Source organism: Acanthopagrus latus, chromosome 9 (assembly GCF_904848185.1).
Source record: "Acanthopagrus latus isolate v.2019 chromosome 9, fAcaLat1.1, whole genome shotgun sequence".
Lineage (NCBI taxonomy): Eukaryota > Metazoa > Chordata > Actinopteri > Spariformes > Sparidae > Acanthopagrus > Acanthopagrus latus.
The window spans coordinates 17,996,597-18,008,854 of record NC_051047.1 but is presented as its reverse complement, the minus strand read 5'-3'; the positions used below and the strand labels follow the sequence as shown (position 1 = coordinate 18,008,854).

Below are 12,258 nucleotides of genomic sequence, written 5' to 3'. Positions count from 1 at the left end.
GTTTATAAACACATTTTTCATGTATTTTTGACAAATTATTTAAGATTGCGTGTAAATTGTTAACGCTAGAATAGATAAACAATTGTAATATGTATCTCCATGCACATATTTGAGTCTAAACACTTGGAAAAACTGAGCCAGATTTTCCTTTTAGTTTATTTCCTTACAAAACAGCCAAGAGAGTCTATGACATTTGTACAAAATACTTGAGAGTTAACACATGGAGGTTACCATTACAATCTTAACAGGCTTTTTTCCCCCCACAGAAGACATTTTTACCTGTCACAGTAGGAAAAGCATGCATACATATTAAAGTTAATAATACATTTTCTGATTTAACGGTTCTGCTGTTGCGGAAATTACTATCTGAACACACGCGCAGACACAAAAAAATGTCCAAGCTTCACTCAGACATCCATAATAATACCACGTGCCCTGAATTCAACAGGAAATTTGATTCAGAGTCCGCCATTCTGCATGTTGAGATACAGGTGTGCTTCACTGGATGCTGTCTTGGTCGTATGTCACTCCCAGTTGTCTCCTGGCCTCGTCTATGACCTCTGCTATCAGGCTGGAGTGAGCCCATGGCATCCCTGGACTCTCCTTCAGTCCTGGAGGGGAGCAAGCAGGCACACACAATGACAACACCAGAGATGTTACCAGGAGGTTCTGACAGATCAAATTGTGAAATGCAACGGCTATTTGCTTAACTTGTATGCATGTGAGCAACTTATTACCTTTCTGCAGACAGCGGCGGACCTCCTCAGCTTCATATCGTAGACCCGTGCTGTTGGTGAAGTTTAGTGTCATGTCAGCCTCTGGCAGGGGGAACTGCATCTCTTTCCCATTCACCTCCAAGACTGTGGGGCACCACATATGGTTGGGTACCTGATGTGGAAACCAGTGTCATGTAAATCACTTTGCATGAGGTGTTGGAGCCATTTATGCTAAGGTGCTTGTGGTTGATAGTTTGTGTTCCTTGGTTTGCTGGTGTCTGTAGTTTTCAATGTGGAGCACTAAATGTGGAGAAACAGCCACAACAGTAACCTTTTTGCTTTGACTGGTTAGGATTAAGTGAATCAAGTAAATTTAGCAAATTAAGCTACTGAGCCTGGATCTATGTATTAATTATAGAGCTGCAATTAATACTTTTTTTTTTTTTTCCTCGGAATCCAACTTTTTTAAAAGTGAATAATTTCTGGTTTAGTTTCATTTCACTGAGTGACATGTTTTGACCAAAATAATCGTTAGTTGCAGCCCTACTTAATAGTATTTATACTTATTAGCAATAATAGTATTCTACCAGATCAACTGTATATTATCATGTTTAGTAAGTTTAAAAAAGATGTATTTCAGTACATGGACCAAGCCAGACTGCACACAAAGATAAAGACTCTTGACAACTCAACATTACTCGATCATTAACACCGATATGAGTTATCATTGGTGTATTGTTAACGTAAATGCTTCTGCTCGTCTTACTGCATGCTGTGCTTTGTGGTACCTTAATGTTGCCTTTGGTCCCAGTGATAACCGCATCATTCGTCAGCATCACTGTGATGGAACAAGTGCAAATGGCCAGTCTGTTGCCGGAGAACTTCAGGACCAAAACTGCTGTTCCATCAACTCCTGGATGAAAGATGTGGAGAGAGCTTTTATCCAGTTTTTTCAAATACTGAATATTCCATCAAATAATATAACTTATCTTAGTAAACTGACTCCTCACCTGTGTCTATGCAGTGCCCCGTGGCTTGGATGGACTCAGGCCTCTCTCCATTAAACACCATGAAGACGAACTGCAGACAGTAGATGCCCAGGTCCAGCAGTGCCCCGCCTCCCATTTTCCTCTCCGCCAGGCGAGCGATGTGGGTGAGCGGAGCTCCCAGATCGGCCCTCACCAGCCGGACATCGCCCACTTCACCCCCACTCAGCAGCCTCCTCACTTCGAGCGATGCCGGAAAGAAGCGCGTCCAAATTGCCTGAAAGTAAACGCGGAATGGTTTGAAACAGATATTTGGGGAATGGTACAAGTTATTTTGGTGGAGGGAAAAAAAAAAGGTTACCTCCATGAGAAACACGTTGTCTTTTTGGGCTGCAGTGATGAGTTCCTGCACCTCCCTTGAATTCATGGCCAGGGGCTTCTCAATCAGCACATTCTTTCTGGACTTCATGAAGAGCTTGCCAGCACTCAGGTGGTGAGGATGGATGGTGCCGACGTAGACCACATCTAAAGAGAGGGACTAGTGTTTAGAAACATTATTTAATACATCAAATATCCAACAAAGTCTGGAAATCACAGACCACTTAATATTGGCATTCTTGATGCTCGGTATGTTTAATTTACAGGCCTCAAGTCTCTTTAGCTGACTAGACGCTGATTCGATTTAGACCATAACATTGTGCCATGTGCTGCAGCGAGAGCCCACCGACGTCTGGATCTTTTGCCAACTCATCATAACTTCCATATGCTCGAGGGATGCTGTGCTTCCTGGCAAATTCTTCAGCATGCTGCAGGTCCCTCGCTGCAACCGCCACTATCTGGAGGAAGAAGGCAACAGTTTTGTTAAGCACTCGTGTGGGGGAGAATTCATGTTGAATGAACATTCACCAAACTTTAAATATAAATGACAATGTAGGAGGAATCTGTCAAGTTAATGAAATGCAGAAGGAAGGATCATTTCACACTTGAGTATAAAAGGAAGACCATTTCACTCGGAAGAAAAAAGTGGACATAGTTTTTATTACTATGTTATTTTTCTATTATTCTGTTTCATGTCGTTTTTGCCTTGTTTGATTTTTTACTCACTGACTCGCTGTTTTTCCATCTGATTATGACTCTTTAGCCGTTCTATCAAGTGAATGTCCCGAGAGGGATCAATAAAGTCTTATCTTACCTTAATGACATCAAGTATCTGTGCATCCTGCTCAAACACTAATGCTGATCAAGGTACAAAAGTGAGAGTGGTGTCCAACACAATTAAGACATTGATAGCCTTTCTTTTTTTAATTATTGCTTTGCTTTGATAAAATTTAAATTTAAAAAAGCACTACTTTGGCTCTGATGCAGCATCCTTTCTCTGCAGCCATGTCCCAGTCGATGTGATCGATGATGTAATGTAATCTGATTGGTTAAAGGTCACATCAATAAACAGATTCTGCAGCTATTGCACTTAAGCACTTTGTTGCATTCAGTTATTGATTATTCTAAAGTTGGACACCGAGATTTATATTTCTACTACAAAAGTATCTATTCTAATTCTGGTTATCTGTCTCTAGTGTGCAGCAGTGGTTAAGTGTCATCCATCAGCTGCACACACTAAAGTAAAGATACAGTTTGACATTTATATAAACTGGTCTTCCTCAATGCCCTCGGCTGATTGTTGAGGTTGTGAGCAGGGAGTAGTTCACTGCAGCTCCTGGACAGAGCTCAGAAATGCCGAGTCATCCTGTATGGAGCGCGTCCAGTAAAACCCGGTCTGATATTTATTTTGGATTAAGAGCTTTGCAGAAGAGGGCGCTATGAGGGAGGGCAAACCTCTGAGGTTACGATGAGAATATCGCCACCTTTTCGTAACACTATTCTTTACAGCTGAGTGTGTGTGTGTTTAATTCGTTTCAGACACACCAAGCGTTCTTTTGCTACAGCCGTGCCAACAGTAAAAACACGGTTTATGATGCGTTTGCGTGCTTCCGTCGGAAAGTAGCCACACTTTAGCCTTAGTGTAACACTTCGGCAGGTGAGTGTCGCTACATTAGCTGCATCAACTGCACCGTACCTGGTGGTCTTCAGACGCCAGGGTCCGTAAAGCCACCGAGAAGTCGTGACTGATTTTACCTGCACTGCATATTCCCCAGCGTGTCGCCATTGCAAGCTAGCTAGCTAACTTTCACCAACAGCCTGATGTAACTTAAGCGTGCTTCAGTTCGCTGTTACATACAGGGCTCAGACATGGACCTATAGGCTGAGCTCATACATGGACCAGCCTCCTATTCTTGTTTGTCTCTGCCCTCTTGAGCATGTGAGCCTTGCTTCTGCAACACTACCCACCTCCGCACGGTGGCGCGCCATACTGGCAGTAAGTGGCCAAGGGCTAAGTTGTTTTTAAAGGGGCACTATGTAGTTTTGGGGAAGAAATTTTTTATCAGAAGAGAAAAACAAACAAACAAATAAACTGTCTTCGTTTTCATTACTGAATAAACAAACTGACTTTAAAGGACCTTACCTTGTTTATATGTGGCAGACCCTGCCACCTTTTCTAGCTTCAAACAGTGTTCTGGGGACCTGATTGTCCTCTGAGAACCGCTTTTTGTTCAGTTATGGAAAAACATACATATCTATGGGTATTTGTATTATTGCCTGATTAATATTATAAATATTGTTTACATATTTTCTCCAAAGCTACATAGTATGGGTTGACCTGGCTTTTTCTTTGTGTCAAAATTTCGAACAACCTAAAGTACAATTTTCTGCTACTTTTTGCTTCCTCTCCACCACTTTTAGTTGATAAATGCAGTCAGAAGTTGCATATGCAGATCATTCAGTATTTATAGGCTTTTATTGTGATGTGTTACAAATTACATATTGTTGTTTGTAAGACATTGTGTGAGAGGATGCTCCATCAGAGCCATAGTAGCACAAAGAAAACTCGGTATTGATTGTCTGCTTTGCAGTAAAGTTACCTGCATGGTTGACTCCAAATTAAGTATGTGGTTGATAATGTGTCAAATAAATGAAAGAAAGAGATATGTGTGGAAATTGTTTTTATATGAGAGGCATAGATGACTGTCTTGGTAAGCTGACTGAAGAACTTTTTCATACTGAACTGCATTTCTCCCTGAAAAACAGGTCCTTCTTACTGAGACAGGGCTCCATAAAGCAGATTTGACTGGACTCTAGTGGTTGAGCTATAAAACTACAGATATTCCAACTAAGTTTGGTTCAACAATGACACAGCACTTCCTCAAAAACAGCGCCAAATGAAATAAAAACTAGATTATAGTGAGTGCACAATATAAACCTCTTGGCACAGATTATATATAACAACTCGATCACTTATAAGACAAGAAAAAATATTTTAAAGTCATAAATAAAGAGGCAATATGTTGGGGGAAAGATTTAATGAGCATCAACACAGGTTTCAAACACTGGGTTATTTCGGTCTTGTCAAAAAGTTATATTCTCAATGCACAACAAAAGAATTACCTCAGACCTTAGGCACGGGAGTAAATACTGAATTTAAAAAAAGGTCAATTTAAAACAAACAATATTTTTAAATTTTAAACCAACATGCAAAATATGCTCAATTACTTAAATATTTCTATTCACTCGACCAATTTTGTCCCTGAAAATAACAAATGAAAGCTAAGCTGGTCTAATATTCCTCCCCTTCCTCATCCTCCTCAAATGAGTCGATCCCAACTTCTTCATAATCCTTCTCCAGGGCAGCCATATCTTCTCTGGCCTCAGAGAACTCTCCCTCCTCCATGCCTTCCCCAACGTACCAGTGGACAAAGGCTCTCTTGGCATACATGAGGTCAAACTTGTGGTCGAGACGGGCCCAGGCCTCGGCGATGGCCGTGGTGTTGCTCAGCATGCACACAGCCCTCTGCACCTTGGCCAGGTCTCCTCCAGGAACCACTGTTGGAGGCTGGTAGTTGATGCCCACCTTGAAGCCTGTTGGGCACCAGTCAACAAACTGGATGCTGCGTTTGGTCTTGATAGCTGCAATGGCCACATTGACATCTTTGGGCACCACATCGCCACGATACAGCAGACAGCAGGCCATGTATTTACCATGACGAGGGTCACACTTCACCATCTGATTGGCTGGCTCAAAGCAGGCGTTTGTGATCTCAGCAACAGACAGCTGCTCATGGTAGGCTTTCTCAGCAGAGATGACTGGAGCGTAGGTGGCCAGAGGGAAGTGGATACGAGGGTAGGGCACCAAATTGGTCTGGAACTCCGTCAGGTCAACATTCAGGGCTCCATCAAAGCGAAGGGAGGCTGTGATGGAAGACACTATTTGGCTGATGAGACGGTTGAGGTTGGTGTATGATGGGCGTTCAATATCGAGGTTCCTGCGGCAGATGTCGTAGATGGCCTCATTGTCTACCATGAAGGCACAGTCGGAGTGCTCCAAGGTGGTGTGAGTGGTCAGGATGGAGTTGTAAGGCTCCACTACAGCTGTGGAAACCTGAGGGGCTGGGTAGATGGCGAACTCAAGCTTAGACTTTTTGCCAAAGTCAACAGAGAGTCTCTCCATCAGCAGGGAGGTGAAACCAGAGCCGGTGCCTCCACCAAAGGAGTGGAAAACCAGGAAGCCTTGGAGGCCTGTGCACTGATCCGCCTAAAGACACAGAGAGAGAGTTGCAAAAGCTGGAAAAAAATAGACATAGACAAAGGCTTCCTAAGCTGTTGTGTGGGTTAGAGTGCAACACCAGCATAAATGGGACTTAAAGCGTCTTACCAGCTTGCGGATTCTGTCCAAGACCGAGTCAATGATCTCTTTGCCGATGGTGTAGTGTCCACGGGCGTAGTTATTGGCAGCATCTTCCTTTCCTGAGATCAGCTGTTCGGGATGAAAGAGCTGACGGTACGTTCCCGTGCGCACCTCATCTAAGAAGGGCATAAGCAACAGTTTAGAGAGCTAATTAGGCTTTTATAGGAGAGTATTGGTGCACAGATCAAATAGCTTCACATCATAACACTACTGACCAATGACAGTGGGTTCCAGGTCAACAAAGATGGCTCTGGGGACGTACTTCCCGGCCCCAGTCTCACTGAAGAAGGTGGTAAAGGAGTCATCGTGGCATGACCCAGACTGCTTTTTGTTGGGCATCTGACCATCCGGCTGGATGCCGTGTTCCAGACAGTAGAGCTCCCAGCAGGTGTTCCCCATCTGGACACCAGCCTGGCCTACGTGTACAGAGATGCACTCACGCTGGAATAGAGGAGGAGAAGAAGGTAAAAAAGGGGCAGGGAGAAGAGATTAAGGAGTAGAAGATGTGGATGATTACTTTTGCTTTGCAACAGCAAAATGTGAAAACATTTGTACACATGAATGCTACAGTTATGGAAATCCACAGGTATAATTCACAAACTCTGCCACTAGATGGAAGCAAAATGTTATATGGGCAGAAGAGGGTTGAAGCTGAGAGTGTAAAGTAAACAGAATTGTGACAGCTGTCCTATCTCATGTGACTGTCTATGAGCACAGCTCATGTACTGAAATGGAGGTCAAGTTCTGAGAACAACTGGGCATTTAACATTTACCCTGCCAAGAAGACCTAAATAAAAAGGCATTCATGGAAAAAGTAGCAGACATTGGTTTATTTTAGAGAAGATTCTTGCCATTGAACAGATGGAAACAATTCTAAAAACACTGATAAAATCTTATTGAATTTGCGTTAGTCACTCCCTAAAGAATTTGGTCAAAGACATACTACATGACTGTGTGTGCAAGAAAAGAGGTAAAGTGGAGGAGTGGAAGCAAGAATTATAGGACTTAACAGTCGACAAGTTTCCCAATCTATACCTTTTAATATCATCAGCAAAAAAAAACATTGACCCACTGTTGCAAATCAATAGAACAGATTGCTTTATGTCAATACTTGATCTTTTAATCAATTTTTGCAGGTATTTAAATTTGCTAGATTCCCCAGAAACAAGTCATTCCTGTCTGGTTAGCATACATATTCCTCCCAAGTTTTCAATTAGTGTTAACTTCAAGATAAAACAACATGAAGCCAGGGAAAAAAAAAAACACTTTTTTTTTCTTTTTTCATTTTTTATATTACACTACATACACTTTATAGCAAAAAGGTGCAATAAGTCAGGATTTTCCACCTGTCGAATTTAAAACTTAAAGCAAATACCAGAGCTGCTTATCTCAAAAGTAACTGCTCAAGGCTATGCAGCTGGGAGCTCAGGGACCAGGGGAGTGTTGGTGTGTGCACCTGTGGCCCAGGTGCTTTGGAGCAGGGTGGGTCACGCCTCGCTGGCTAGCATGCTAAACTCAGCAGACATCTCTGCAACACAATACACTGACGTCACAACATCAAAACTGTTTCTAAATTTTCTGTTGTTACTTTGTTAAATAATTGTCTAAAATTCATACATATTGCACCTTTAGGCTATTAATCAATTATCAAAAATGCTCTCTATTTATTCCCTAAATTTATTTTACATATATGTTTTTTTCTCTCACAAGTAGCACTTTTTCTTTTGGACCTATTACTTTGTCCTAATCCATGTTACTGCGGCGACTTTTGAAATACTATACATCTCTACCTTTCTTCATGTCAGGCTGCTATTTTTATACTTTCCCCCAAACTTTCCCCTTCACAGTGATTGGGCAGACAAGAGAAGGTGCTGGTGGGTGAGAGAAAGTGGGCAGTGGTCCAGGATTTTACAGAAGAACCCACAGTATTTTGGAATAAGTTAAAATCTCACTAAATCCCTGTTGACTGTTTTTAGATGGATCAAATGCTTCTTCATCTGTAGCTATCCAAAGCAAAGGCCTCCCTCCCCAGACTGGCCGGGGTTTCCAGGTTAGCAGAGCTCTGTGCTGCAGCTATTTTGGGTTCCTCACGCTAACCTGACACCTAGCAGTACAGGCTGACTGTTTCTGTAAACACTGACAGGCAGTCCCCAAAATAGTGGTCACTGCCAGGCTGAATTACTCAAAAGTTGAAAATGATAAATGAATAAAGGCTTTGAAATGACGTTGAAACTTGCTGGGGTGATATTATTTGTCTTCACCACAACCACAAGTAAATAACAGTTAATTCAAGCCTGGAGACAAAGTACTCTCAAACTGCAAACTGTTCCTGACAGGGTGTGTTTGTTTGTGATGGAAAAAAGGGCTTGTCTAAGGCTCCACCACATGGACCTGAGATTCCAGTTTTGTCAGTGACAAAGGACAACATCCTGTCAGAAACAGACAGAGCGATGGAGAGCAAGGGTGAACAAAATAGACCAAAAACAAAAGAGAACAATTACTTTGTTAAAAGCATTTTCAGGTCAGCTGACATGGGAACAGGGATCCCTTAATACCCCATCATCACAGTGTGTTCTGCCTGTGTAATAGGGAAAACCCACATAATGTCCCATAAAGACAAGGTGAGGATAGATAATGGTTTAATGGACGCTCGTCTGGACCAAAACTGCCTTGTGTTTAGTTTATTATACATGTTGGCTTAAACCCTGATAAACTATACTTTAGGAGCAAAAGCAAATACATTAAATTATTCTTTGTGTGTCTTTCCATTTGGTATGTTTGCATGTTGTATGAATGCTTATTGTGACTTGATTTACTTTACATTTCCTTTTTCATTTGGTCAGTTGCCCTGTCCAAGGCCACACTAAAATATTTATTACTCATTATATTATGTTAAATTTTAGGTTCATCGTTTTATTTTCGGTACTTGAATAGGTTTACATGCTTTAATGCTAAAAAAAAACAAAAAAACATCAGCTTTTCTCATACTGTCCAGTGCTGCGACTCTATTCTCCTGGCCTGAAAACACCCTGTTTTAGAACCAGTCTGCTCTGATTGGTCAGCTCACACACGCCTGACCCAGCACCTCTAAACATTGCAAAACTAGCCGCTAAGCATAAATTGTGCTCAAACTGTCAGCTACAGTTTTGTATTTAACAATGTATTGGGCTGGTAGCATTTGTGCATTTATTGTGGACATCTGTTGTCCCAGATGTAGAACTTTTACAATGGTCCTTTGACCTTTCCTCTGTAGCCCTCCTCAGGCAAAAAAATCTCTCCTTCAAAATGTTGAAAAGAGGGAATAAACATGGTGTGCTGGAGATGAGCTGTGCCACATGTCTTGATTTCGATGAACTGTTGAATTCAAGTGCCTTAGACCGAATGTTCACTCTTGTGAACTGTAAAGTAGTGCACGGAAAGAAATTTGTTGTAGTTATTTATAGCCAAGGATGAACACTATTGATTCTGATAAATAATAAATAACCTGGTGGTGTTTCCTGTGGTGATCCCCCCAGTCTGACTGAATCCATGCGACAAACACTATGAGCCCTCAATGGCAAACTACATCTGTCTCACTTTAGGTCTCTGCTGCAGTTTTTCAGCTGCAACAAGAAAACAACAAATGATCAACCAATTAAAGACAAACTTGAGATGTAAAAGTTACATTGTGTCCCAGGCGTGTAGGTTGAGTCAGCACAACACAAGAACCACCATCGCACGCAATATACAGTAACTGACTGGCTCGAGACAAATTGCTGAGCACACGAATGTCTCCGAGGTAAGCCTCCCTTTAGAATTTAGTGCCGTCATGACGTGTTCTGGTGTGTCATTTTGACGTTAAACCTGATTAGCACACCAGTCTACCACATCCATGGATTAAACAAATTATAAAATCTAGTTTACACAAGCATGTGGATTATGATCCTCTTTTTTTTTTTGTTAACCTTACTTTTGTACGTAAATTGTTATAAACGGTCACTGTTCAGCTCTGTACAATTCATCTATTGTAGCTAACTATAATAGGAACCACATTTTATGGACCAGGACTGTTTGATTAGGGCGGGTACACTAGTGGTAGTGTACTCAGTACACAAAGCCACCAGTTGTTTTTTATAAGCAAGGCAAGCAAGATGTGTTTATACTACACTTTGCAAACAGAGGCAAAGGTAGTGTGTGTGTGTGTGTGTGTGTGTGTGTGTGTGTGTAATAAGTACAAGTGAATGAGAGTATTACTACTCAAGTTATATATTCCCATTCACAGAGGCTCCAGTTTGTCACATTTGGCATTTAGCCACTAGTCCAATTTTACTAAAACAAGTGCTTCGACTTTCTTCTGACTGGAAACAACTTTTAAAGTGTTGTTGATGTTTAAAACACAAACCACAGTCTACTTTCCCCTGGCCGTGTGAATTACGAGGGAAAAGACACTTTCCTGCCCCGCAGTGACACTTCTGCACAGACTTGTTTTTAAGATGCGTCCTGAGGCACACCTTCATTCCTTACTGACGTATGATTATCACCTATCTAACTACCTGTTGGCCTAGAAATAGGTAGTAAAAACTGTCATAAATGCTGCTTGAGGTTTGAATGAAGCAGCTCTTGCACCCAATCTGAATGCAAAATACATAAATCACAACATCATCTTGGTTCCATATGTTCGCCTGTCCTGATGTGCTGAAACTGTGCAGTAATCATTAGCACCTGCTCACCCGTCCAGGCCAGTAGCCAGCTCAGCTTTACTGCCAGTCACTGGGTCTATTTCTGTCAGTGTCCTGCTATAGGAGGCCACACAGACAGCAGTGCACTGCTGCAACACTGCACCTTTACCCACATCCTTTCAAGCACAATTTAAATACAGAAGGCTCCCTCCCACACCATGTAAAACCAAGAAAAACAAATAAGCTAAAGGTTATTTCTACTCGTTTGGATATTTTAACAAGTGGAGCTTTGGAGGGAAATCCTCCCCCAAAACAAAACTTCTTACAGTAGAGTATACTTACCATTGTAGCTTCTTGGTAGACAGTCTTTTGAGAGAAACCGAAGTGCAGCTGGCTTTAACCTTTCTGTAGCTTCTCACAGCAGCCGTCAATGTGGTCCGAGTGAGTAAGTAATGCCAGGTGGGCGAGGAGCTGTCAGGCTATATCCAACTGCTAACCACTCCCACCTGCCTCTGCCGCGTGGACGCGCACCGTGAGCGCGCGGGCCACCGTGCTCCCGCAGGAGTGAGAGCTGAGGCTTTCTGATTGAAAAGCACCAACGATTACATTCCACTGATTTTAATTAAGCGTTTTTATATTCAGTGATTTATATTCATTTAAGTACTAATAATGAAAATCATGGAAACGAGAAAATGAACAAAACCTGGAAATAAAAATAAGATACTGCAACAGGACTAAAATATACACTATATTATATAAAATTAGATTTCATGGTAAAAAAAAAAATTTAAAAAAAAAAAGAAAGTTGAAGTTGAAGTTGGTTGCTGTTGTAAATATGCACCACATATTATAAACGTCAGTTGTCACTGTTTAAATTAGGATTAAATTAAATTAAATTAAACAAGCTGACATAGACAGTGACATGTAGTAACACTGGTAGGCTGCACCAAGTGTATCTATTTTTAAATATGGCAAGCCTTTTTTTAGTACTTAGTCCTCTTTATTTATTTATTTATTTATTTATTACCATGAAATGTTATTACAATATAATAAGTGTATAATTTTCAGTCTTGGAGTTTATCACCTCACTGCTAAAAGAA

The 12,258-nt window shown here is 41.4% G+C and overlaps 2 protein-coding genes across 2 annotated transcripts; both read right to left on the bottom strand.

Annotated features, from left to right (window-relative positions):
- Positions 1–137: 137 nt before the first annotated feature.
- LOC119026305 (trans-1,2-dihydrobenzene-1,2-diol dehydrogenase-like) lies at positions 138–4,034 on the bottom strand. Its single transcript, XM_037110569.1, has 7 exons — positions 3,777–4,034; positions 2,427–2,538; positions 2,064–2,227; positions 1,727–1,979; positions 1,505–1,629; positions 738–888; positions 138–611 (listed from the first exon to the last, which is right to left on the bottom strand). Exons 1-7 carry the CDS (start codon positions 3,864–3,866, stop codon positions 499–501), a joined length of 1,008 nt encoding a protein of 335 aa, XP_036966464.1. The 5' UTR covers positions 3,867–4,034; the 3' UTR covers positions 138–498.
- A 1,067-nt stretch (positions 4,035–5,101) lies between these two features.
- On the bottom strand, positions 5,102–11,653 carry LOC119025610 (tubulin alpha chain-like). The gene is made up of 4 exons (XM_037109324.1): positions 11,501–11,653; positions 6,716–6,941; positions 6,468–6,616; positions 5,102–6,347 (listed from the first exon to the last, which is right to left on the bottom strand). The coding sequence occupies exons 1-4, from the start codon at positions 11,501–11,503 to the stop codon at positions 5,373–5,375; spliced, it is 1,353 nt and encodes a 450-aa protein (XP_036965219.1). The 5' UTR covers positions 11,504–11,653; the 3' UTR covers positions 5,102–5,372.
- Between the last annotated feature and the right edge of the window lie 605 nt (positions 11,654–12,258).

Coding starts and splice junctions, on each gene's coding strand:
- LOC119026305 (XM_037110569.1), bottom strand. CDS start 3,866: ATGGCGACACGCTGGGGAATATGCAGTGCAGGTAAAATCAGTCACGAC. Junction 2,539..3,776: donor TGGCGTCTGAAGACCACCAG/GTACGGTGCAGT, acceptor TTCTTCCTCCAG/ATAGTGGCGGTTGCAGCGAG. Junction 1,980..2,063: donor ACAACGTGTTTCTCATGGAG/GTAACCTTTTTT, acceptor GTTTACTTTCAG/GCAATTTGGACGCGCTTCTT.
- LOC119025610 (XM_037109324.1), bottom strand. Junction 6,617..6,715: donor CCTGGAACCCACTGTCATTG/GTCAGTAGTGTT, acceptor TGCCCTTCTTAG/ATGAGGTGCGCACGGGAACG. Junction 6,348..6,467: donor TGGACAGAATCCGCAAGCTG/GTAAGACGCTTT, acceptor CTGTGTCTTTAG/GCGGATCAGTGCACAGGCCT.